The 27,999-nt window shown below is 40.2% G+C and overlaps 1 protein-coding gene across 1 annotated transcript; it reads right to left on the bottom strand.

Annotated features, from left to right (window-relative positions):
- Positions 1 to 58: 58 nt before the first annotated feature.
- rrp12 (ribosomal RNA processing 12 homolog) lies at positions 59 to 27,920 on the bottom strand. The gene is made up of 34 exons (XM_003229108.4): positions 27,699 to 27,920; positions 24,395 to 24,636; positions 23,410 to 23,493; positions 21,804 to 21,880; positions 20,708 to 20,813; positions 20,116 to 20,232; positions 18,454 to 18,592; positions 17,273 to 17,400; positions 16,768 to 16,866; positions 16,589 to 16,680; positions 16,221 to 16,332; positions 14,650 to 14,750; positions 14,430 to 14,544; positions 14,016 to 14,158; positions 12,867 to 12,988; positions 12,230 to 12,294; positions 11,954 to 12,116; positions 11,288 to 11,442; positions 11,140 to 11,207; positions 10,668 to 10,761; positions 9,796 to 9,954; positions 9,553 to 9,633; positions 8,374 to 8,479; positions 7,143 to 7,250; positions 6,390 to 6,547; positions 5,947 to 6,038; positions 4,874 to 5,032; positions 4,545 to 4,714; positions 4,316 to 4,432; positions 2,872 to 2,921; positions 2,410 to 2,488; positions 1,962 to 2,029; positions 1,395 to 1,477; positions 59 to 528 (listed from the first exon to the last, which is right to left on the bottom strand). Exons 1-34 carry the CDS (start codon positions 27,835 to 27,837, stop codon positions 426 to 428), a joined length of 3,894 nt encoding a protein of 1,297 aa, XP_003229156.2. The 5' UTR covers positions 27,838 to 27,920; the 3' UTR covers positions 59 to 425.
- Between the last annotated feature and the right edge of the window lie 79 nt (positions 27,921 to 27,999).

A 27,999-nucleotide genomic window follows, 5' to 3' on the forward strand; every position in this document is an offset into this window, starting at 1 on the left:
TGTCAGAAAAGCATCTTTTGCAAGATGTTTACTTTAACATAGCTTGCAGAAGCTAATGTTCTTTTGTTACTAATATTTATTACTTAAATGTTCATTAGGAGACTGTTATGCCTCTTTCAAACTCAAGCAAAAAATCACACGTAATTGAAGCACACGTAATTGTCCAGGAAATCAGAATAGCAGGAGAAAAAAATCTACTGCAAGGATTTATAAATATTAGAATGGGAACAGAACAGAATATGCATCTTTCATTATTCTTCCTCCAGCTGAGAATTCTGGTATACACAGCCAATAATACAGAATTAGCGTTCATGTGCCACTTGCAGACAACAGCGTAGGTTGCAAGGCAGCAATAAGGAGTTCCAATGCAGTTAGCTGTCTTGAAAGGAACTGCATCATTGATTAGCGAAAGGATCCTTTCTTGTTCAGACATGGGGCTGCTTCTTGCGATGTTTCTTGCCTGCCTGAGCACCACGCTGGGCTCCCTTCATAAGGCCCTTGTATTGTCCCTGAAGTTTGGCTTTTTTCCTGCAAAGAATATTAAGAGAGGACACATAAAAGAATAAGTACTATTGATATAGCAGAAGAGATGCAAGATCCTAAGAGGGACATTTGTAAGCCATAATTTATTTATTTATTTATTTATTTATTTATTTACAGCATTTATATTCCGCCCTTCTCACCCCGAAGGGGACTCAGGGCGGATCACATTACACATATAGGCAAACATTCAATGCCTTTTAACATAGAACAAAGACAAGATAAACACAGGCTCCGAGCGGGCCTTGAACTCATGACCTCCTGGTCAGAGTGATTCATTGCAGCTGGCTTGCTCTCCAGCCTGCGCCACAGCCCGGGCCATAATTCTCAATGAACAGAACAGGAAGCTCTCAGCTGAAATACTGTATTAAGCAGAAGTTGCCTAATGTTACAAATATAAGTGATTGTGGTAGAGACCACTCAATAAGAAGTTTCTCCATAGCTAACCTATAAGGATAGTTCATATGAAATGGTAGAAGTCACAGATTAATTAGTTGTTTAAATGGATATCTTTAAATGGTGCTTGCTGTACGTTTTTAAATTGTTTTATTTGATATGTTAATTGGGTTTTTATATTGGGATATGATTTTTTAACTGATTAGGTATTGTGGTTGGATGTATTTGTATGAATTTTATATGTTGTACGCCGCTTTGAATCCCACCCACAGGAAAAAGCGGGATAGAAATGAATTAATAATAATAATAATAATAATAATAATAATAATAATAATAATAGTTATCCCCACCCCACTATAAAGCAAGGGGCGACAGGAAAAACCCCTTATTAAAGACTCTGCAGAATCTTTCTCCGGTAGACGTTTCTGATATTCTCCCACACCATCCATGTATCATACCTCCTGTTCAGCTTTGCTCTGTTCAATGGGATGTAAGCATAAGGATCGAGATGTCCTTTCTTCTTGATGTCACCTTTACCTTTCTGTAGGAATAAAAGGAAATCAATAATTAGGAGCAGGTGGGCAAAACCAAGCTGCATGGCACACATCCCACTGTGGCCTGTGACTTCCAAAACTCCAAGAGTTTTATCAATACTGTAGAAGCTTAGAATTTGCTGTGAACATAGAACAGACTCTATTCAGATTAAAAGAGAACTGGCTAGCAGTCCATACAGGGAGGTAGGGCAAAAAACAATGGAGCACTATGCTAGGGATCCACCACAGAAAGTCTGGACTAGCTTCTGTACAGGGAGCGTTTTGATTTTGGTAGATATGTGAAGACCCTGTGTTTTAAATTATGTCTCATGAAAGTCTGCCAAGAGAAAAGTAATTACTGTACTTAACAGATTATCTGAGGATATTATAAATCCATACTTAGTTGTCAAGCCCAACAAACAGTATTTTGAATCACGTGGAAGCAAATGATTCAACAGCTGTGAACCCTAATTCTTTGTATTATGGCCATACCTTTGCCTTGTACTCCACCCCTGGTGATGCATTCTTGCCAAGAGGTCGATGGATTCCAGTGCCTCCAGCTGAAAATGGCAAACAAAAAAAAGGATATGTTTTAAAAGATAGAAGAAATTGTTGCTCTGCTCAATTGTGCTAAAGAAAATAGATGGAAGTCCATGTAAAAACTTAACTCTGCCCCCTGATGGCCAACTACATTATTGTAACTTCTTTATCATACAGAAGTATTGCTACAGCACTAGATGGCCCAGTGTGTCAAGGATGAGGTGTGAAATGAGTAAGACACACCACTAAGGCAGTTTAATCTGTTACTGTATGATGAACAACTTGTAGACTGACCAACTAAACTAAACCCTCGCATTATCATTTTTCTTTCCCCTGTCCTGTTACAGGCACCTGGTTTCATAGCAGGGTTTGTAATAATAACAAAAGAGCATGCATCTACCTTTGTATTTGGATTGTGCATCGGTACCAAGCTCCTCTTCATCTGCCTCTTCCCGGAATCTGCGCTTCTGAGCCTTCTTCTGCAAAGGAATTTTCATACATTAGCATAGGTCCTTGCGGGATAAAATAGGCTTCTTAGCATGTTAGAGAGCTCCCCAATTTCTAGCCTTCTCATGCTTGACAGTCAGGTCAAACTTTTTCTAAATGCTAGAGAGCAGTTCATTTGCGCAACAACATAAATATTGTGTTGTCGAAGGCTTTCATGGCCGGGATCACAGGGTTGTTGTATGTTTTTCGGGCTGTATGGCCATGTTCCAGAAGTATTCTCTCCTGACGTTTCGCCCACATCTATGGCAGGCATCCTCAGAGGTTGTAAGGTATCATAAATATTGCCTACATCTAAAGAGAATTCTTGAAATCACAATTGTCTTCCCTTTCCTCTTTTGCCCATCATGCTACTTACACTCCGGATTCCAACTTCCTGCATTAGATCTGCCATCTCTTCATCTACTCCTGCAGCAAACAACACAAGACATAGTAAATAAGGATATAGTACAATTAATAAAACCTTGGGTTGAGGGGTAAAATAAGAACAACACAATGGGCAGGAGTGCTTACTAGCTTGCATTCAATTAAAATTGAAATCTAGAATACTTCCCCGTGTATCTTATTCTGCCTAAATACCTTTTATTATTCTTTGTATAGACTAAAGATGATGAGCACTGGAATATACACAGAAGATTATTGAGCAAGTGTAGTTTAGTGATGAGCCAATATCTTTCCATTCACCTACAAGTGTAAAGTGGCAGCTCACGACTGAAGTGCCAATCACACAATCTCACAAAGTGATCTGAGGAAATCACCTTATATTTATTATTTATTTATTACAATATTTATATCCCGCCCTTCTCACCCAACAGGGGACTCATAGGATGCATCTGCACTGAAAAACTGAATGCATGTTGACATTATTTTAACCACCACTGTTCAATGCTTTGGTATCATGAGAGTTGTAGTTTTACATGATTTTTAGACTTATCTTCCAAAGAGTACCTGTGCCTCACCAAAATAAAAATCACACAATTTTATAGCTTTTAACTATGATAGTGAAAGAAGTGTCAAATTGTATTAATTCCACAGTGCAGATAGATGCACCCATAGTCTTCCCTTGGATCGTTATTTCACACATCCAGTTGCTGAGTTTGTTTCATCTTTTATAATTTAAAATTTCTAGTCCTCATGTATCTGTTTCGAATGTTGTATGTTCCCCTAAGTGTTCTAACCAACACATGGCAAATAAATATTTAATAAAACAAAACTGTTATGAACCACTCAGTGGTGTATAAGTATTATAATCAATACTATTATAACAATGAAAGTTTTCATGTTATAGAATCTATTCTAATCAAACAGAGCAACAATTGCAGGTTTTGAAAAGGCAAGAGAAGGGAGAAGAGATTTTTTGGGGGGGAGGGGGGCTGAAGCTCATTTGTTAAACAAATGCTCGTTGGGTTTCACAAGCTGAAGCTATGTACACTTAAATCAGAAGGAAACACTGACTTCAATTCAAATTAATATCACAAAAACATGCAATATGCCTTTATCAGTGGCACAAGGATGGTAAAACATAAAACATTCGGACGTCCCCTGGGTAGACACCCAATTCACTCATACCAGAAGCGACTTGCAGTTTCTCAAGTTGCTCCAGACATGAAAAAAGTGGCAAGGAATCTGAGTTGATAAAATTGCCAGAATATTATTGCGCTGTAATGACAGGATTCGGTTTCACAGCTTGTGAACAAAACGAAATGCTTGGTTCACAAATCCATTGACGATTATCCTATTATCAAAAGTCAAATCTTTCACAAATGACATCAGGCCAACCAGTGGGCCTCATTCACCAGTACCTTTAGTTTCTTCTTCCTTCTCTTCCTCTTCTTCTTCACATATTATGAGACGGCCATCAGTTGACACCTTGAAATCATTACTGGCTTTTCCAGTCTGGCTACGGCCTGGCTTGGTTGCTGAAGGAAAGAGCAGACAAGATTTACAAGAAGGCAAAGCGATTTCCCTGATGAAAAAAAAGAGCAAAGACACTAAACCGACAGTATGTGCCACCTTCCTTCTGTTCCTTACCTAGAACTCTCTGTGCCACATTAGGGTCCAGGAAATTGAGAGGCTCATCACTTTCTCCCTCCTTGAGCCAGGCTTGGCTTTGTTTCTGTAGCTTGTGTCTACTCTCTTTTTTGTGTGGCTTGACATCATCTTCCAGGTCAGAGTCAGAATCAGCCAGTACTTCTTCCATGCTAAAAGCAAGAAAACGGGATATAACTACATTTGGTGAGGGACCATGAAGCATTTCAGCTGCCACAGCACCAGCATAATCTCTTTTAATCTTTAAATTAAATTGTCTTTTGGTTTCTACCTTAGAACATCAAGGCTCCATCCTGGAACTCCATCCATACCTTTCTCCCTTGGGCCTCATTCCCGCTCCTTCCTCTTCTGAAGAGGTGGCTCCTACTCGCTTCAAAGCCTGTCGCTTTCGGTTCCTTGCCTCAGTTTTGCGGATGTTCAGCAGCACCTTATGATATGCCTCAGGGAGCAAAGCCTGCAAAGGCTCAATGCTGTGAAGAGATATCAGAGATCAGTGTCATAGAAACGAGCTCCTCTCTTGGTCCATGCTTCCAACATTATCAGTAAATACATCAGTATACATTAGATACATTAGCAGCAGAACTGGAGAAGCAATTCTTCATATACACGATTAATATTATCACATGCCAGCTTCTATGTTTTCAGTTATTTTATGTTCTATTCTAGGATCCACAACAAATTCCATAACCAGAATCCTTTCGCTCGCTTGACTAAAGAAAATGTGTTTACCAGAGAACGCAAAATACGGGTTCAGACTAGGTAGGTAATCTTATACATATCTGCTTTCCATTACAGGTAGGAGTTCAGTTCCCTAGTCCTATGCTGGTTCTCTAACAAATGAAAGGGTGAGGAGAAATCAACATTTGGATCATGCTGGGATGCTTCATAAATAAAAGTTATGCCATTTGGAACCTATCTCACCCAGTGCCAGGCTAATCTTCCTTATTCCACCCTATTCAATGTTTTAGGATTGAAGACTATGCTAGAAATAATGTCTGACTACAACACAAACAATATTTGCAGTTTTCACTATATCAGTTAACTGCCACTTTCATCCCACAGTGCCTTATGCCCAGCCTAAACAAGTGCTTACATTAATATACATAAACAAGACAGCACAATTTAAGACAAAATGTTCTAGGGAGCAAACACTCCAGAGTAAGCAATGTCTGATGCAACTTAAATCTAAATTAAACCGGTATTCCTACTTGAGAAGATGCTTTGACTCAGTTGCTGAATGATGAATCAGCATGTACATGTTTATTTCTCTATCCCATTGATTCAATAGGTGTATTTCCCAATAGGATTCAGGCCTTGGAGTATGGTCTTCCATTTCACCAAATTATCCCTACCATCCATCATCTTTCTTAGACCCAAAACTAACCCAAATTTACGCATCAGTTTGGAAAGGAGGTTTCGGATCTTCATGCGGAAATGGCGTCTCATGTCATCCGTCAATCCTCCTATGGCTTCTAACTGCAAAAGTAAAGCACAAACATCAGAATTCTCATCAGTGATCAGATAATTCCTTTCATGAAGTCAGCACCATAAATGCTTTATCTTATATGCACACATCCATTAGAATGAGATACTATTGCTTGCTAAGAGTAGAAGTGAAATAATGCTGAACAGGGCCAAGCAAAGAATACACCAGTAATTCCAACATGGTCTTATGAACTATGTGGGAACTACCAAGGAGACTTGAGGCAGGGCTATGTTCCAAGCATTTAAATGCTGCTTCCTTTCCTTTTAGTTATGCAAATTAAGGCCACTTTCATTACCAGGTCTTATTTCCCACACACTCTCAATGCACTTTTCCAATCTCACCATGGTTTCCATGTGCCGACCCATTAAAGCTGTGTCCAGGAGCAAGACTGCCACTTTGAGGAAGCCAAAAGCTGACTTGACCACATCTCGTGTCCGGGAGCCCAACAGGAGGCAGACATGCTTCATTAGTTGCTCCAGGGCATCTGGTGCAACTTGATCTGAAGAAGTACAGGCTATATTAAAGGCATGTGCTACATTATTTTCCTCTCACAGACACAACCCAGATGCTTCTGAGTTCTTGTAGTTGTTGTTGTCTGCCTTTAAGACATTTCCAGCTTATGAAAAACCCTATTGGGGGCTTTCTTAGCAAGATTTTCTCAAAGGGAATTATGCCATCATCTGAGCCTAAAGTATGTGATATATCCAAGGTCACCCCGTGGGATTCCATGGCAGAGTGGGAGTTTGGACCCTTGTCTCCCAGAGTTGTAATCCAACACTCATACCACTACATCATGTTGGCTCCTTTCTAGGTCCTTATCAAGCATAAATAATTCTTCTGCTCAGGAGAAGCCCACTATAAATTTCTAACAAAGCCTAGCAGTGCTTACAAGGGGCCTGAAAAGATAAAAAAAAACCCATCTGGAAGAGTCACAGCCAAAGGTATAACCCTTAAGAATGTAAAAAAAAAAAGTCCCTGTATGCAGCAGTTCAATTTACAGGCAGCCCCCAATTAGACATCGCTTAGCCTTTCAGAGGTTTTTTTTAATTGATGGGGGTATCTAACATTATCAAATTAAAATCCCATTATATTACCTTTAAATTCAAAAAGCAGACGGGCAAGTGCAAGCACTGTACAGCTGATCATGGTGACAGAGCTGGTCAAGCCCGCATAGATCAGGAGGAGATAACGCTGTATTCCATCTGAAAGGGAATAACATGTATTGTGATTATCGCCAGGAGGGTAACTACAAATAGCTTACGACTAGGTGACGGAATCTCTCCCAGGAGGGCCAAAATGGGACTGAAATGTTCGGAGAAGGGTGTGTTCAGTAAAAGAAATGAAAACAATTTGTTGCCTAAATCCAAGCAACCTAGACAAAATACTAAGAGCTAGGTCTCAATGCAATCTGAAAAAGGTATGGGCCAAATTGTAGCACAGCAGAGTCCAGGGGCAATTCCTAGCTTCTCTAGTTATAGCTAGGAAAGGTTCCTTTCTGAAACCCTAACAAGCCACTGACAATCACTGTGAAAGGTAGAAAATCAGTACAAAGCACTGTCTCAAGAGAAAGACATACATGATCGTGTTTGGCAGAAAACATGGGGAAGGGGACAGGAAACAACAAGTAATAAGATACTGAACTGGGGAGGACAGCAAATCTTTCATCATCTGGCTAATGAAAGCTCTAACTTCTAAAATATAAACGATCAAGATTTTTTTAAAAAAATCTGCTTTGTAAAGGAAGGTAACAAGGGTGCACCAAGCCTTGATTTAAGCAGTTCTAAGAGAATTCTGCATTTTGATAATGGTGTGGAATTTAATATCAGATGGACAATTGAGTATACTAAGTACTAAATATTCTAATCTTTATGGTTATATCCATAATCAATAAAATATATGAACTATGCTCACTGCGATCTCAGAAGCTAAAAAGAAGTCAAACTGAGATTTCTAAAAGGGACAAGTAATGACAGTTAATTACTGTATGTAAAATCCTCCTTCCTATGTATGAATATAATTATGAAAAACAACAATATACAAATATTATTAGTTTATACAATATTTATCCAGATCTCAAAAGTCAGGGATTCGATGCAAAATTGGTACCATTTTCAAAGAATATGGGTTAGTATCACATGGTTTAGTAGTATGGAAAAGCTTAATCTACAATTACTGGAACAACTGAGGAGTCAAAGATGAAGACCAATGCCACACAGTGAGAAACAGAAAGGAAACATTAAGACCCAAATGGCTTTACCAGTAAGAAGGATGAGGAACAGAGAGCGGAAGGGACATTATATTTTCAAGAAATAGCCTAGGACTCACCATTTGGAGTGGGACCAAAGCGGAGAAAAGCATGACCTATTTCTACGAGTAGATTGAAAGCATTCTTGCGGGCTCCTACAGACACCTCCTTGGTGCAAAGTACTACCTGTGATAGCAGAAACATTTGTCAGCAACCCTGTGGCATATTTTCACTGGCTTCAGTCTCAATTAAGATATAAGCTTTTAAAGAGAACTGGAATATCAGCTATTATTCTAAAACGCTTATTACAAAAAGAAAAAACAGAGCATGGCATCCTTTTCATTAGTCCCGATTTAGGTAGATCCAATAAACTGCAACATGGAGATAAATCTAATAGATTCAATAGTCAGGATAAAAAAAGTTTCTGTAAATATCAGAATTTTCCAAACACAGTGATATGGCTTTTTAAAAAAAGATGCAGAAAAATGTTTTCAAAAGAAGAGATTTAACATTTGAAGAATTTATGATTGGAAGCACTATTCTTGCCCTGACTATGTATCTAGATTTGGATAGAGAAAGCAGGTGTCTAGTTTGTTGCCCAAATATTCAGCAAATGTGAAAACAGCAAAAAAAATGACAAAAATCCTTCAGTTGAAGGTATACTGTGAAATAGGTCGGCAAGAAACTTTAAGTGTATAGGAAAATTGTGCAAAGTTGACCTGTCTGAGGCTAATTGCCCCTATCTTAGGGAGAGAACATGACAATTGGGTAAAATTTGGATGGGAGCCCACCAGGTGCTATACCAGGTGAATACCAGGTACTATAGGTTGTATTTCAGAGGAAGGAATAGCTAAAACTAACTGTGAGCTCTCCTTGCCTAATAAGACCCTATGGAATTCATGGGGTCACAAGTGATTTGAAATATACAGACACACACAATTAAACTAATGTTTATTATATTTTTTCCAATATGGAGTGGGAGATGTGTAACTGTACTCACCACAGGCCTGCTTTTGTTTTGTAAAAGGCAGAAGGGGAAGAGAAAAGAGACACAGAAGCATAGAGCTTCAGAAATAGCAAAACAGAATGACCCCAGGCCCTGAAATTGGCCCTTTTTAGGAGATTACATTTTAGGTATGTAAACAAACATGTGGCTCTCAAATTAGTATTTCTCCTTGTCTTCCTATGACACAACACAACAACTTTGCTAATTCTTTCAGCATCTTGGCAGGCACTCCTGTTCTCTTGCCCTTTCTTACCTCCGGCACCAGAGCTGTGACAAAATCTTCATGTTCCAATGTGAGCTGCTTGACAATGTATAATAGACACTTCAGTCGGGGCTGGGGAAAAAGAGGGGGTAAGAAATGAAAGGGCAAAACACCATTCCAAAACAATCCTTTTCACTTTTTTTCACTTTTTTTCACTATGATTCTTGCTAAATCAGTACCCAATTCCCTTTAGATGGTAAAGCAAGTTATTTTCTCTCCAAAGCTGCTTCTTACCCTCTTGGCAGGAGATGTGGCAGTGGGCAGAGACCCCAGGAGGGCACTTTGCAAGTCCTTTAGGTGAGTCTGTACAAAATTCTGACATGCTGGCCTGTCAGAGGCACACACTTCCTCCAGCACTCGATAGGCCTTCTTCTGTATCCTGTGGTCCTTGTTCTGGGATGATTGAAGCAGACAGACAAGAGTTACAATTTAAAGATACACACAACCTGAGAGACCTCCATAAGCTTTACAATACAGTATGTCATGTAACCACACAGGAGCCATGTCAGTAAGGGCCAGTCAAACACTTCCCAAACTATAAGGACGAGCATATACAAAAATAATTGATATGGTTGTTGAGATAATGTTTTGAATGAGAAAAGTATATGAGTAGTGGCCAATCGCGTGAGGTTTTCCTCAAGGAATCTGTTTTAAATACTATTCTAGCTGTACACAAACTGTTCACTGATAAAATGATTTCCACACAAATAGGAAAAAGTCTAGAGTCTCTGAAAGAGGGTAGGATAAAACATAATATAAAGGTGTCAGGAGTGACCTATACTGTAGTTATCAAGTAATGTTTGACTTGGTAGCAAAGGACCTGTACCAAAAGAACTTCAAGAAGCCGTTGAGAAAGCCTGTCTAATAAACAAATCCATACCATTTTCTGTGCTCTTGCCAAACAAAATTTTAATTGCAGTAACTAAGGCTGACCAGTGCTCTTAAACATAATAGTTAATGTCCTTTCCCCTCCCCTCCACAAACTAATTTGGGGGTATTTATGTGGTATCTCCTGTAGTTAGAGGCTCCCCAGGAGCAGATCTAGAGACTGTGATGTGCTAGGCAGAATATACACACTCCACCCATAAACTGAAAAAGGAGCTCACCAGCAAGGAAGACTGGATGGTGCTATAGAGAGTATGCAGAATGGGCTCATTAGCATAGGGAGCCATAGTTACAACCAGGTCCAACACAGAGAGCCTGCAGCAGGATAAAAGTAGTTAGAAAGAATGAACTGAAAGCTGGTATTTCAAACTCCGCTTCAGCATATGATAAAGCTGACCCTATTCTTTAATATCAAAATCTATCAAATTTAACACGTGCTGAATTAGGCAAAAGATTGCAAATGTTTCATGCAGCTCTCCCACTCCCAACATTATCTAATGGAGATTGGAGAAGAAAATATAGCCTCTGACAAGGTAGAAATTAGTCAGTGACCTGTATCATGCAGGATCAGGAGTAAAAACTGCATGCTTTCTCAGAGAAACAAAGAACTGTGATTGTACAGGAAGAAAGACCCATCCCAGGATAGTCTCTTACACCCTAGAAAGAATGCTGAGAACCAGCTGAGATCTTTACCTAGTAAACTCTGAAGTATCAGGACTAGCTAGTTTCTCACTTGCTTTCTCCAGGAATGTATGAACCATCTGCAATAGAGGTAAAAAGAGAGTCACCTACAAGCAGTGGAAATCTCACAGCCTCGTGTTGTTCACAGGCCTTTGTTTACCTGAGACTCAGTGACTGTCAAGTAGGCACGGACAGTGTCCAGGACAGCACGCCGGTTCACAGGGCTCTCTTTGGCATTGCCCTCTTGGCTATACACGTTGAACAGGATGGGAAGGAAATTCTTTGCAAAACGCCCAACTTCAGCGCGTTCTGCCTCTGCAAATAAAGATACAGAAATATAGGACCATGAAGAGAAAGTTACTGCTGGTTTGAGCTACTTCCACTTAAAAATACCCATGGTAAGGTTACAATATAAGCCACCTGCAGTTTGGAATAAAGTACTACAAATAGCTGATTAGATGTTATCATTTCTCTGACCTTGGTAGGGCACTTCACACAGCACAGAACAAATCAGAAGAACCAGTGGACAAACTTTATGAATGTGCATGGATCAACTATTCTAACTTGCCTTTCTCTCTACTCCTGCATTTTCAGCAAAAAGTGGAATGATCTAGAGCAGTGGTTCTCAACCTGTGGGTTCCCAGGTGTTTTGACCTACAACTCCCAGAAATCCCAGCCAGTTTAACAGCTGTTAGGATTTCTGGGAGTCGAAGGCCAAAACATCTGGGGACCACAGGTTAAAAATCAATTATCTAGAAGTAGCTCCAGTCACAATGACTTTCCTAGAGTAAAAAGGGCAAGCACCTCTTTCACAGACTGATCTCACCTGTTTGACAGCCCTTGTTAATCAGCCTACGCAGGGCTTGGCATATAATTGGCCGCAGATCGGATCGATCACTGATAGCCATGCCCAGGGTGCGGGCCAATCCTTTGAATGAAGGTACCACATCTGTGGGGCTGCTGCAGAATCCAGGTAGAAGTGTCCACACCTGAAAGATGGAATGGTGAGCACTGTCTCATATCAAACAACAAGCTCAACTCACTAAGCACAAGTTCAGGAACAGTAGATACTGGAGGAAGAACGTTAGAGGGAGAACCTCACCTGCCATTGAAGTGTATCATAGATCTTGGCTTCTAGTTCTCGTTTTTCCTGGGCAAGCTCTGTGGCTACAGAACATCAAGAGAGATCTGTGATTGTCATTTCGCACATTAACTATTAACTAGGGAAGCAAACTGACATGAATATTTTATTTCGGTTAGTGGCCAGCATTAAAACAAACAGGAAAACTGTAATAAAACATACATGTGTGTCTGTTTTTCCTGGGCAAAGGAAGGGAGGTATCATCCAAAACAAACATGTGGAATGCTCAGCTCTCAAAGATGAAACTGCCCTGTCAATATTCACAAAGTATTCCCATCCTCAGGAGGAGATCAGGGAGGAGTCATCACAGCCCATGCTTTGCATGCCTCCCAAGCATCAAAACTGAAGAGACCACTGTATATTAATTTCCAAGATGATATACTAATATAATCCCAATATGGTATCTAGTGGAAGAAGTAATTGTCTTGAAGGGGTAGATTTTATTCTTAGAACAAACTGTTGCATTTTTTCTAAAAGATTCCTTGGGTGGAATCAACCACATTTATACCACAAGAAAATGGAGCTCTCATCTTTTTAGGTCCAAAACCTGAGTTTGCTCCTATATTCTGTGGATGTGCCCTACCACACTCTTCATTACCTCTAGTTTTCAGTGTAGCAGTCAATGGTAAGAAGTAACTAGAGAAGAAAGCAAGGGGTGCATCTCGGATGTGATCTCTGAGTACAGGAAGAAGCCAACTACGAGGGAAATCCAGAGTCTCCCTAGTGGGATGGGAGGGGAAAAAACAGAAAAGAGGACACAGTTAAGCGGAGTCTGAAAATATTGCTGGCATATGTCGAATTCCGGGGCCAATTGGGTTTCCCAGAGCTTTCTGACACAACAGTGTTTTAAGACTGGGAATGTGAATCCACCAAGCAATCAATATTTCCACCAAATTGTGTTCTCCAAACAGAGACTCGCAAAAACTATATACTGAATTTAGAACATATTAAGAAAGTGCAAAGTTCCATATGAGAACTTAGAACAGATGGCTGGTTACATCTCAGCCGGATTTAAGTTTATCTTAGGCTCCTTCAACATTGCCATATAATCCAGATTATCAAATCAGATAATCTACATTATGTGTTGAACTGGATTATATGAGTTTACACTGTCATATAATCCAGTTCAAATCAGAAAATCTGGATTTGATATGGCAATGTAGAAGAGGCCTCATTTCACACAAAGATTTATTCTTTTTGGCTGAATGCTGCTCATCACCACTCTATTTCTTCCTTCAGAGAAGCAGCAGTACCATATCATACTAACCATCTGAGGCACTCCATGTGGCCCAGATACTCTGAGTGGCTACCAGGTAGCTAAGAGTGGCTACTATATTCGCCATCCCAGTAGTGATTAATTGTCTTAAACCGAGCCTGACAAACTTTCATGTCTTTGTGCAGTTATTGCAATAGAAGGGCCCCATTCTGTTCCACATCTCTAAGACCTCTGAGGTCCCTTCTACACTGCCATATAATCCAGATTATCAAATTAAATAATCCACATCTGCTTTTAACTAGATTATATGAGTCTACACTCCCCTATAATCCAGTTCAAATAAAATAATCTGGATTTTATAAAGCAGCATAGGAGGGACCTGAGTCTTCATGTACTGAAATTATCTTTGAGTACTTAAGCCACTGATCTGAACCAGCAAGAATAATGAGATGGAAAAGGTAAAAAGGAAAGAACATTGTACGCCTCACATGCTGCTGCTCCAAAACTCAGAAAGGCAAAGATGATACTCACTCTGTGCCATCAATATCCAGGGGCACAACCTGCAGAACTACTTCAGGACCCATAGTGGCCACTGCAGCCCCCATAGCCTGGTCAAGCAGCACAACGTGAGGAAAGTGTGGGGAGCTACGGAGATCAGCAAGGGACTGTAGGCACTGCAGCAAAGGAAGGAAAACACATCACACAGTGAGAGGTATGAACAATGATGCCTATGCTCCAATGTAATCTTCCCCATGCACCCATTTCCAGCATTGTGACCCACACTTAAGCCTCCTTGACCCTACTACATGACCCAAATATCAGCAATCAGTAAACTCAGAACCATGCAAGACAAGACTCTGAAGTCCAAGTAGTCCCTTTCTTGGGATGAAGGTTAGGAATATCTGTGAAACATGCTTGGATCATGACAGCATCTGCTTTTTTTACCTTACGCATCATGGGATGACACTGTTGCCCACAAGTCTCAAAGAAAGTCCTCAGAACTTGCAATACAGAGGCCCACGATGCATGGAACCTGTATGTTAGGCCCTCTTCCACTGCTCTAGAAGAAGAAAAGCAAGTAACTAATGACTTGTAATAAAATCTGAAAGTTGCAAGACAAGACAAGCTTTTCATCTTCCTCAAACCAGCTGGTTGCTTCTTTTACCTGAACATCTTGCATACATGAGCAGCAGATCCAGATGGAGTGGCAGACAAAACTTTTCCTAGTTCAGTTATGTGTGGGGCCAGACACTCAGTGAGCGAGACCTGTAGGATGCAAGCACATAAATGTATAGTATTAGAATTAGCACCATAAGACAAGAGCATATAATTTATTTGTTTTTTATTTACTAAATTTATATCCTGCTTTCCCCTCCCCCCAAAGGGGACTCAGAACAGCTTACAAATTATATGTACATTCAATATATTATATTATTGGCATAACACAATATTAGCATTATATATTATTATATTGTACTATAATGTAATATTATTATTATATAATATATAATTAATATTATTATATTGTATTAATAATATTATATTGCATTACATTATAATATTACCAATATTATATGCGTATACAATATATTATATTATATATTGTATACAGTGCAATGTTTTATACAGTATATATAATATATACTATACTAGCTTAGGGACCCAGTGGTGCCTAGGTTATTAGAAGGAGGCATTGTTTGTTTTTGGATGTTATGTAATATCACTGAAGTTTGGTCCAGATCCGTCGTTGGCTGGGTTCAGTGCTGTCTGGATAAGGGTGAACTACAACTTCCAGATCCGAGGTCAATCACCCCCAAACCAGGCCTGTATGCACAGTTAGCCATGTAAGGTCTGTGTGCCAAGTTTGGTCCAGATCTGACGTCAGCTGGGATCAGTGCTTTCTGGATGCAGGTGAACTATAACTCTCAAAATCAAGGTCCATTCCCCTAAACCCCTGCAGTATGTTCAGTTGATCATGGGGCTTTTCTGTGCCAAGTGTGGTCCCAGTCCATTGTCAGTGGAGGTCACAGTATCAGTGAAGGTACTCCAAGTCCCATCATCTGTGGCAAGTGTGGTCCAGATGTATCATTGGTTGGGTTCACAGTGCTCTCTGGATGTAGGTCAAGTACAACTCCTGTAAATTATGGTGAATTCTCCCTAAACCTCTTGTTCGGTTCCTGATCAATTCCTCTTTTTACTGTATGCCATAGGAAAGGGTTAAGGGAGAGGTGGTGGGTGGGGTCATGCAAATTGAGGAACCCTAGGATGTCCATTCTGGAGGAAAAACAGGACATCTAGGATAAAATGATCCCCACATGAAAGCCTTCACGTGGGTGGGGGGCAGAATGGTGTTTGTGGAGGACAGAGGCAGGGTTTGGGCTACATGTTCATGGAGCTAACTATAACCTGCATGTCAGTGGAGGGAGGGCCACTGGTGTCTCCTGCCTAGTGGGAACTATAGGTGTTTGTGGAGGTGGGAGTCTGTCTGTTTAAGTGGATACCTCCTCCACCTACACACATACACATTTTTCACTTTTATTATGTGTATAGATTATTAGCATAGCATGTTACTAGGGGGAGGGGCCTGTTAATATAAGCCTGTTACAACCATACAGGACAAACATCAGGGCACACACATCCCATACTGAAATGCCCCACCATTCTCCCATTCATCAAAAGCTATCAAACATCAGAAAAAACAGCTCTTGCCAGCCAAGAATTAAAATACCGCAGTACCTTGAGAGTCTGTGCTGCAGCAGACACCACCTGAGTGTGAGGGGAAAGGAAGCAGTTCATGGATGTATTGAATAGGCGGGGAAGGTGGGCCCAGCACAGCTCCCATTGCTGCCTACAATGGGAAGAGATATTATTATGGAGTACAGGCAGTCCTAAAGTTACAAATATCTGACAGACAAATGACTCCTAGCTAAGAACGGGGGTGAGACAATAGGTAGAAAAATGTACCCCTAGGAAGGGAAATTCACTCCTGAATGAGTTTTCATGGGGAAAAGGTGTCTCCACTGAAGCTCTATCACCAATCCTATCTGTCGCAGAGTAGACCTCCTGCCCCCATCCCACCCTCTCCATTACTACCTCAACCTTACTTTGCCAGATTGACGTGAGCACGTTCCATGACAGCCAGCCAGGCCAACAGAGGTTGGAGGTCACTCTCATTGGGAACATAGTCATATAGGGCCTGACAGAGGAGAAAAGAGAGCATTAGTGGAGCATCAACCAACGACCCTGTCACACACTTGCCCCATTTGGTTCATGAGGCACTCACCGTGATGATCTGGGCATTAAGCTCAGCTGGCAGGCAGAATGGGGGAGGCTGGGTAACAAAGAGGCTGTGAAAGGCTTTCATTGCACATGCTGTCACTAACTGGAAGGGAGAAAGGTGTGTAAAAGTTAAGATTTTTTTGCCCATCGGTATTTCTTCTATTGCAATCCAAGTGGTCAAATATTGTGACATGATGCTCTATCCCAAATGTTGTAACCCCACAAAAAGGTAGAATTTGAGTATGTAACTAATCTAAGACCAACATCTCATTTTCTTCCCATTAAATCACTCTAAGGGCCCTTCCACGCAGCCATGTAGCCCAGACTATCAAGGCAGATAATCAACAATATCTTCTTTTAACTGGATTATCTGAGTCCACACTGCCATATAATCCAGTTCAATGTGGATTTTATATAGCTGCGTAGAAGGGGCCTAAGTTCTCCAAATTTAGGCCCCAAAACAAAACCAAGTGTCAAAGAGCACCATTAATAGAGACAGAGAAACTCACCACATGGCTGAGAGTCATAACCCGTAGCAGAGTCTCACAGCAAGATTTGACAGACTGGGCAGGAAAGCAAGGCAGCAAATCACGTAGCAAAGTTAGCACATGTAAAGTGGTTGTCGCCTCTTTGGCACCTGGGGAACCAGACAAATTCAATGCTTCTAACCTGCCAACACAAGTTATTATTTTTTCCCTGGAGCCTCCAACATGTGTCTATGGTCTCTTTGCTGGAAATCGACCACAGAGTAGCATTGGAGGATCTAGAGAGAACATTTTAACCAACTCTGCAAAAATCACACCTACAAATGTGGAAAGTCAACTATACAATGATAAGAGATACAATGAGATACACATATAAACATTCATAATAGATGAGGACATCATAAAAATGTTTGGAAAGGAAATAACAAATGGGTAGATTTTGCCCAATATTATGAATATACATGTTGTTATGTGCCTTCAAGTTGTTTCCAATTTATGGCGATGCTAATGCAAACCTATCATAGGGGCTTTTTCTTTGGCAAGATTTGTTCAGAGTTGTTGGCTTCTTCTGAACTAGAGCGTGACTTCTTCAAGGAAGGATTGGAAATTTATAATGGGTTATTGTATTAATTTGGAGAAATACTATTTTATAGGGATTAGAGTAAATTAACTGTGTTGCTTTCTGAGAAATAAGTGCTCACTTTAACTGATAACTGGATTCAAAGAAATGATTTTATATTTCGGTGCTCAAATCAAATCTGTTTTGTAAGCAGGTTGTTACTCAAGTTATTGATCTCAGAGTTTGGCCTTTGGTGACCAGACCTGCCATCACAGAAGGCATTTAATGACTGTATTAATGATAGTTTCTCAAATATCCAGATGGCACATAGCACAACAAATGTTGGGGACTTCTGACTAAACACAAGGCAACAAAGTACACTTTATTCACTAGCAGTGTTTGCAATTCAGGTCATTTATCAAATTCCTGGAAAACCCATTCAGTAAAATGCTCAGCTAAGAAACAAAGTGAAATAATATTAGAGGGATGGACTCAACACTATAAATTATGTGATCTTTCTACAAAACTAGTAACAAGCCTACTATTCCAGTGCTTAAATTTCTGAAACAGCAAAGTGCTTTGGACATCTACAGTAATCTCCATAATACAACAATGTCTCATCACATTAATTTCCCATCCCTAGTACCTCCAGCCTTCTCAATTTCTTGCACACAGAATTTAGCTGTAGAACTTGCAGCTGGGTGATGCGAGGGAGCCCCATCTCCAAACAGGAATTCACTGCCTCGAACAATGGAGCAAACACCATGCTGAGCAGCTTTGCGAACCTGGGACATGGAGAAGGAATACAGAATTAGGACCATATGCCCAATTCTAGATGGTTATATACTGTGGATAACGTATTTTATTACTAGCCACATTCTACATAGAAGAGGAAGAATACAGACTTAAATATGTTCTTGCAGCAATGTTGGGGTGCATTATTGTGGGCTTGATACAGACTTAAGGTGCCTCCACACTGTAGAATTAATGAGTTTAGACAACATTACGCAATGGTAGGGAATCATGGGAGTTTTGGTTTTATGAAATCTTTAGCATTCCCTGTCCAAAAGTGCTGGTGCCTCACCAAACTATAACTTACACAATTCCATTATATGAGCCATATCAGTTAAAGTGGTTTCAAAATGCATTAATTCTACAGTATATATGCACCCTCAGTCATGATTAGAACAAACCCTCCAAAATCAATGAGGCTTGTCTATCATGACTAACAGAAGTCATGCTGATTTTAATGAGTCTACTCTAAAGATGAATGTCTCAATGCAAACTATTACACATGTATAGTTTAACTGAATCATATAGGTAGAGAAGATTGTTGGATACAATCAGTAAAGCTAGAGACTTGCCATGCATACTTTTTAAGCAAAAGTTCTTTTTAATTGCAATTTTCAGTGTGAGAGGGCATATCAGAACTTTTACAATTTTTCACAAAGAACATTGGACATACAGACATACAGATTCTATGTCACTATAATGGATACACAAACAGCCTAGACTTACATTAGCTAACTAACAAACAAACAAAGGGTGTTACATTTTTACTCAGCATTCACATTCACTCATACACATTCAGTCAGCCTCATACATACATCACCATTTCTCCTGCTGTCTCCTGAACATCTCTTACGCCAGACTGCTTCCTTGCAAATCTGCCAACACAGATTTCTAAAAGACTTCTAAAAGTCCTAAAATACTAAAATGCATCCTTTTTCCTATGACTCCAAAATCGCACTCCTTTCTCTCCCCTTGAGAAAAGGAGGCCAAGTGTCCAGACTTCTGCTTTCCATTGCAGATCTGACACTCCTCATACACCATCTCTTTCCATAGAGCATGGCAGGTAAACAGTGCTGCTTTAATAATATAAGGTCTCTTATATAGCAATATTCTGCTGATATTGTTCCAAAGTTGTAAATGAATGAAAAATAGATGTTTTTCTGACCTGAAACATCCTGGCTCCATCTCAGTTTCCTGGCTTACATTGACTTTCATTGGTGTTGGTAAACGCAAGCTCTTAACATAAGGAAACCTTGTAAACATTTCCTTAACTTAAAGAGCTATTATCTCTTATAATGTAAACACATTGCTTTTTCACAAAAGTTCAACAGTTAATCATTTTTAACTGTTCATCAATGTCAGCAGTTCAGAAACTTTTAATTATAGTCTGTGAGTTCAGTTGTTTTCCAGGCCTCAATCTTCAGAATGGTGTTTCCAAAATGATTAGGTCTCATTCATTCATCTTTCATACCATTCCATTCAAACCATACATCATATTCATCCATGACAGACTCACCTTGGGTTTGACATGGACAGTAAAGCTGAGAAGGCCATGGAAAACCTGCATTGTCACAGGGTAGTTCCAAGCTACTAGATTCTGCCTCCGCAGCAATGTGGCTAGACAGGAGATCACCTAAAGTGAAGGAGACAGGATGAAGATAGTCGTAGTGTTATCAGAACTAGTGGTCTTCCAACTTATTCACATTCTTGCTAGTGAGACCTTTAAGCCCAAACATCAAATCACCTGGCAGGGCTGAATACCAAAATAGTTCATTATCACATTTAAGTCCAAGGAGAGGACTACTTTGGCAAAGCTGTCCTCCATCAACAGTGCTAATGGACTAGATAGATCAAATAGTCGTGGTAATGGATCTCTAATCAACAGGTCCCTGTCTCCTTGTCATGCACATCACACTGCAAAAATACTGCATTAATCACAATAGTTCCCCCAACTGAGTATCTATATAAGGGGCGGGAAACAATGGTAGCCTATGCTGGCTAGGGTTGATGAGGACTGGAAGTCAATCAAATCTGGATGGCCACACTTTCTCCAGTCATGATCTAAATGCCTCTGCTGCCCCCATCAGTCCCCTCCTTGGAACACTTACCCAGCGCAGGGCCGAAGTAGAATCTCCATGTGTTTGTGATCCCAGAATCCCCATAAAAGCTTTGGAGGTATCGGAGAACTTCTTGATCAACACAGGGCCTGGCACCCTATTGAGAAATATAAAAAATGGTAATATGAAGCAGAAGTGATTACAAAAATTCCACTAGCCTTTTCATTTCCAATAACTTTTGAACTTTCAATCTCTCTATCTTTAGATCATGTACTCGGTTTCAAGGGACAAAAATGAATGCAACAGAAAATACTATGGAAATGTATTTCACTAGTTCACCAAAACATGGTATTTAGAAGCATCCCCTCTGCCCCATCAACAAAAAGCCAGTTTTTATTGATAGTGAAGGATATAAATAGAATCATTATAGGAGAAAGCATTTTTTCTGTAAATTAAAAAAATGTGTATAAATCACAAACAGAAATAAAAAAAATCTAGTACAACTAGAGTAATTATCAGAAACTGTACAATTACATCTTGTCAACAAAAATAGCAAACATTCAATGCCATACAAAAACAAACTAATCAAATATCAAAAAGGAAACCACAGCTATGACAGAACTGAACAAAAGTTAAATGAAAACATAACCTACCAATTACCTTAACATCTTATATAAAAGCATTAAGCATAAATTATATCAGCACACCTAATGATCATTAAAATAGTTATTCAATATTAAATGGCAGTGAAGCCAGCAAGCCAACAATTCCAAGATTTCCCCCTTTTAAGATTTCACTATTATTAATCTCGCAGCAACAGAACTATATTAGCATCTCCTATATCTTCATCTCCTTTTCTAATTCTCTCTCTTAATAATCCTAAAGGAGACTTTATTGGGTTTTTCTTTTTGGAAAAAGGCAGTTAAAGAAACAAACAAAGTGATTACTAAAAAGGTTAAGAAAAACCAAGAAGGGGCAAGCATTTTTGATAGCTAAAACCTCCTTCCAAGATCAGATCAGGCTTGGTCCTGAAAACAGTACAATTAAAACTGTAAAAGTTTGCACCACTGTTTTAAATGCTCTCTGAAGCCAACTTAGGTGAATTAGTGGCCTGGACCAACCACATTCTCTTTACTTAGAAGCTTACCGTTTCAGTACCAAATTCAGGAGATAAGCAACAGCAGCTAGAGATTCTGGTGATTCCACAGCTTCCAGAGTAGTCATCTGAGAAGACAGAGTGATGGACAAATCAGTTTGGTTACCTGGAAATTCATTCTGGCCTGAAGGATAATCTACCTCCACATCAGCCTGTCCATATATGGAAGTCTGTGATGTCATGGGTTAGTACATAAAAATGTTGCTTTATTTATTGCAGAAACATGAAATAAATAGTTGGTGAGGGGAGGAGATAATGGAAGAACTTATCTGTTGAGTGTATATGTAGTGGAAGGGATTCCAGGACATTCTTATACAGACATGTTCAGTGTAATATTACACCCTTATAATTTACAAGACAACAGAATGAAAACAGCAGAAATAAAATCACACTATGAGTGATTTAAAAGGCCGAGGATCCTGATTGCTACTTAATGTTTTATGGGGGGCATATGAGTCTTGAATAAAAGCCTGTCATATATTGCAGAATTTTTAGCGTATACCCCACTACTGCCTACACTAGTTGTGGGGGTTTTAACCCTTTAACCCAACTAGTGTAGGCAGTGGTAGGGTATATGCTGAAAATTCTACAATATAATGAGAGGCTTTTATTCAAGACTCCCTATACCCTCCATTTAAGTACACTAAGTGGCAATCAGGAAAAAAACCTTTTCAAGGATGGCACTTTGTATGTGGAATGCTCTCTCCTGAGGGGTTCTTATGGCACCTTTTCACACGATAACCACCCCATTCACAGCAGAGTATAATCCACAGAATATGGTGCAACTCAGCACTTGCTCACAGCATACCTTCACCAATGTACAAAGCTAAGCTAAAGAGCTTAGGATTCATGGGTCTTTTTTGCTGGCCTCAAGCCACACATATTAACAACACAAAAAGGAGAAGTCTGGGGAAAGCAGTTTGCTTTCCCCAGAAAGAAAGACTAACTCCGTATCGTTTAGGGTTTAAACTTTAAAAAGAAGTACATTATAAACAGTTATTCCAAAGAGTTGCATGAGACATTTGATTTTTCAGGATAGCTGTAGTGAGAGGAATCAAATGCATCCTATTTGTTTCAGCTGCAAGATCTGCATAGGCATGAATCATGCTTCTTTTTCAAAAGTATGAATGAAGTAAATGTCAATGTTACTTTAGGGAGTAGATGACGATTGTTAACAGTTGGTATAAACTGACAGTAACGCTGACAGTAACTGACAGTATCCCAGGGATAACGATGAAGAAATCTGAAGATTATGGTCAAGGTACACGGGACTGTAGTGTAATGCTCAGTTTATACAGTTCTGAAGCTTCTTTACCACAGTCAAGCCCCATAAGGGGCCAATTATATGCAGAAGACAATTCAGAGTAGGAGGACATAAAAGAAAACACATTCCCATTCTTTCCCTTCCCTTAGGAACAAAGACCAGCTGCTCCTTTTTCCTATGAAAAACCTTTACACTCCCTGAGTTGAACTTATACCACCAAGCCATATTTGGGAAGTTTCTGGTATATATTATAACAATATTTAAACATATCCAAGCATCTATTACATACATTTACCCTGTACACCTGCCCACCCTGATTCCCTTGATAGTTACCAGTGCACCAAAATATTCTGTCTCACTCTCTGCACCACCTTGTGCCCTGATGACCTCAGTGACAGCAGCCAACACTGCACAGATCTGTAAAAAATCCAACGGTGAGCGTTAGAGGCTCATCCCATCACTACACACACAAAGTGTTTCTTGCCTTTCCCAAAACTATTTTCACCATTTTACTTGTTTATAATTAGTGAGAAAGAGGAACTCAGAGGGAGTTAGCAAAGACATTTTTAAAAACCCAAGCCCCTGGTTCCCCTTTGTTTATTTCTTTTTCTTTCCAGTTAGCACTGCACTGCACACAGCTTTCAATTAAAAACGAGGAATGCCAGATTCACAGTGACTCTGGAAGCTGACACATATGAATAGTATTTCTTAACATGTCAGATAAGATGCCATTATAACCAACAAAGATGCATCAGTAATCTGTCCATTTATAGTTACAGTCACTGACCATGGACTAACAGTGGAAGTTGTAGAAATTCCTACAGAGATGTTCTCACTTTCAGGTGATGCCTGCTCCCCTATTTTTTCCTAATGTCTTCTCTATCCCCTTCCCTCTTTACTTCTTTTTTTTAAAAAAATATTTTTATTGAGAAGTTTGTAAGCAACTTTATATATTTCTTGTTACAATGAAATTTTTCTTTTCTCAATACAGTAAAACATATAAAAGACAACCTACGCTAAAAAAAAATTAACAAAGAAAAGACCAGGTTAATGTGGGGGAAGGGTGTGTATCGGGAGAGTGAGAGGGTGGAAGGAAACGCGAGACACCGATACACAAGGTAAAAGAGGGAAAGAAAATAAAAGAAAATAAAATAAACAGACAACAGCAGTCATAACAACCACAATAACAACAACGACAAAACCCTTTTTACTTCTAACTCTTTGGCTTTTCCTTCTCCAGATGTCTTTCTCTCCCCCCTTTCTCCCCCAATACTCTAAGCTACGCACTATGGCCTCACAATCTCTGCTATTCACATACCTCCTTGTGGGCGGCCGAGTTGGATTCCCATAGGCGCTGCACTCTGCTGAAAGTGAGGTTAGTGCAGTCTGTAAGACCACTTAGGAAAGTGGCTGAAGATTTGTGGGTCTTAGCTGTTTCAGCATTTTCATCCTCCTCCATAAACGACTGAGTTTCCTTGCCATCCCGTGAAGTAGTCAGAGGCCTTGATGACTGTAGCTCATTGTGCAGTTTCAGAGCATCTACAGTGAGGTTGCTGTTTTCTGTAAAAGGACAAGCAGGCAGTCACTTCTGGAGAAGTCAGAAAGCTTATATCACTATTGAAACTATACTCCTATAAGATTTATAAGGATGACACTATTATTTATTTGTTTGTTTGTTTGTTTGCCACATTTGTAGCCTGCCTTTCTCAACCCCAAAGAGGATTCAAGGCAGCTTACACAGGGCACTTGTCCAGTACATATAAAACATATATCCAACATATTAAAATTTTAAAAATTAAAGCTAAAGAATAACATTAACACCTAACAGTCAATTAAAATCACGCCGTCTGAGAGATATAGTCTAAGCCGTTCTATGATCGTTGCACAAATATACATGTATTATTGCTCTTAACCAAAGGCTTGATCCCAGAGCCAGGACTTCTCTTTCTTCCTGAAGGCTAGGAGGGAGGGGGTTGATCTTATATTGCTAGGGAGGTAGTTCCACAGCCCGAGGGGCCACCACCAAGAAGGCCCTGTCTCTCGTCCCCGCCAGCCACGCTTGCGAAACAGGCGGGACCGAGAGCAGGGCCTCCCCAGATGATCTTAATCTTCAAGGTGGTTCATAAGGGAAAATATGTTTGGACAGGTAAGCTGGGCCAGAACAGTTTAGGGCTTTATAGGCTAAAGCCAGCACTTTGAATTGTGCACTAGAAATTAGAAATGACTAGTCAAGCTATTGCCATGAAATCCCAGAGATAGATATGCCTACCAGGGGCAGGACATGGATTTCAAAAGTCTCTCATTGACCTGGCATCAAAAAACCAACAGATGTTGCCTTCAGCCATCAAGAAGCTGAAGGCAATATCTGTTGTTTCCACAAACACATAGATATTCATTGCTTATCCTCATCTATAAGACACTTACTCACAAGTAAGTCTGACAGAGAGCACTATCTCACCCATAACAACATGGCCTGCATCTAAAAATAAAGTTCAGTTTTGTTTGAAATGAAAAGAGACCTTTTCGTTTCAAGAAAACCTTTATACTGTGAACCAAAGAAGAAATGAATGGAGCTCCACTATGAAGTGCATATGCAGGGCTTCATTTGAATTGGCCACATATTCAGATTCTATGACTAATGATAAGACACAAGTAATAAATAAATAAGAGCCAGCATAGAGCTGGGCATTGAACTATGGTTCAGGGTGCACCTGTACTGTAGGATCAATGCAGCCTGACACTACTTTGCCTGCCCTGGCTCAAAGTATTGGAACACTAGGAGTTGTAGTTTGGTGTGGTGCCAGAACTATTTGGCAGAAGAGGCTAAAAACCATGTAAAACTACAACTTTCTGGATCCCATAGGATTAAACCATGGGAGCTAAAGAAGTATTAAAACCTGCATTAATTCTACAGTATAAGTGCAAACTCTAGAGCAGGCATGGGCAAACTTTGGCCCTCAAGGTGTTTTGGACTTCAATCAATTAAACGTTATTTATATCCCTCCCCATGGTGACTCAGGGTGGCTTACAACATGAAATAATAAACAAAAAATTAAGCAAAACAAATAAACAATATAAACATTCAATCATAAAAATGAATTATAACAAAAGCCAATAAAACACATTACAAAACAGCAATAAAATGGGGTTAAAAGTAATATCCATAATTTAAAAGCCATATCCAGACATTAAAAATCCAAAATGCCGAAGTTTGCCTATGCCTACTCTAGAGCAGAGGTTCCCAACTGTTGGTCCTTGCAGGTGTTTGGGACTTCAGCTCCCAGAAGCTCCTGGCAGCTTGACCAAACATCAAGAATTCTGGGAGCTGAAGTCCAAAATATCTGGAAGGACCAACAGATGGGAACAGATTCCCCAGTCTGTGATGGAAACCCACCAGGTGACTTTAGGCAAGTCACATACTCTCAGCTGCAGAAAACCCCGCAATAGGGTTACCATAAATTGGGAATGACTTGAAGACACACTACAACAATAACTTTCCAACACCTGTCCAAATGTATCTCCCTCTAGAAACCATCATGGAGGTTAAAATCGTCTGGGGAGGCCCTGCTCTCAGTCCCGCCTGCATCGCAAGCGTGGCTGGTGAGGACGAGAGACAGGGCATTCTCAGTGGTGGCTCCTTGGCTCTGGAATTCTCTCCCCAGTGAGACTAGAACAGCACCCTACCTCCTGGCCTTTAGAAAGAAAACAAAAACTTGGTTGTGGGACCAAGCTTTTGGCCAATAATGCAGTACAAATAATAATTACGAAATATGTGAAATGACAATTGAAATGGCCACAGTATACGATTTTTGGATGTATTTTTAAATATTTATATTAGGATGTTAATGCTTTGTCTTAGTGTTTAGATGTTGTGTATGCAGATGTTTAATTGATTTAATTATTTATAGCTATATTAGTGTGTAGTTATCATGATTGTTTTCTATCATATGTATGTTGGCACTGAATTTCTGCCATTAATATGTTGTAAACTGCCTTGAGTCCCCCCCATCTATATATATAAAAGGGTAATGAAATTTCAGCCTAGGACAAAACAACAAAACTACACATCCCAGAAACACTAAACTTGGCAGCACAACCCCTCATCCATGCCTCTACATTCATACAACAAAGAGCTCCAGCTACTCCAGAAAACGGCCAGGCTTTGAGACTGCAAGGCTATTCACTGCTATTCTACCTGGCCAACAAAGGATTCCCATTAAGCCACAGCAACGCGTGGCCGGGCAAAGCTAGTATATTATAAATATAGTAAATAAATAAATAATAAGTAACAAGAATGCACTGCCCACATTCCTGGAGAACTACACTTCGGGTTAATTGCACCAGATCTCTTCCCCTCGTCTTTTCCATTCACCCCCACTCAGAATGCATCTACATTGTAGAATTAATGTAGTTTGACACCACTTGAACTGCCATGGCTCAATGCTATGGTATCCTCGGAATTGTAGTTTGGTGAGGCACCAGCACTCTGGAAGAAAAGGCTAAACTAAAGCTATAGGATTCCATAGCACTGAGTCGTGGCAGTTCAAGCGGTGTCAAACTGCATTCATTCTTCAGTGTGCAGACGCGTGCCTAGAGAGGCGCCTTCCCTCCGCCGCAAGTACCGGAGCGGGGAGCGAGGAGGCGGCCGCGGGCGGCCTCGCGGTGTCGCCGTATCTCCGGGTTGCTGTCGCTGCTGTGCCCCTTCCGCCATCGCTTCAGCTTCCCTGCGCTGCCCGACTTCAGCTTCCCCGAGCGCCCCATGCCGCCCCGCTCAGGAACCGGGAAAACCACGTGCGGGAAACAGCCCCGTCCAGTTCTCGGGGTACTTCCGGTTGCGCATGGCCGGAAACTGCATCGGCTTTCAGTCTTCCCTCCGATTCAAAGAGTTTCAAAATGGGTTCCTATCTGCCACCCGCTTCCCGT

Source organism: Anolis carolinensis, chromosome 3, assembly GCF_035594765.1.
Source record: "Anolis carolinensis isolate JA03-04 chromosome 3, rAnoCar3.1.pri, whole genome shotgun sequence".
NCBI lineage: Eukaryota > Metazoa > Chordata > Lepidosauria > Squamata > Dactyloidae > Anolis > Anolis carolinensis.

Excerpts from the sequence above, each read along its gene's own strand:
- rrp12 (XM_003229108.4), bottom strand. The coding sequence starts at position 27,837 with ATGGGGCGCTCGGGGAAGCTGAAGTCGGGCAGCGCAGGGAAGCTGAAG. Across the intron at positions 6,548-7,142 it reads TCTGCTTTTTGAATTTAAAG|ATCAAGTTGCACCAGATGCC; the intron begins GTAATATAATGG and ends GTACTTCTTCAG. Across the intron at positions 4,433-4,544 it reads TGTGGCACAGAGAGTTCTAG|CAACCAAGCCAGGCCGTAGC; the intron begins GTAAGGAACAGA and ends TCTTTCCTTCAG.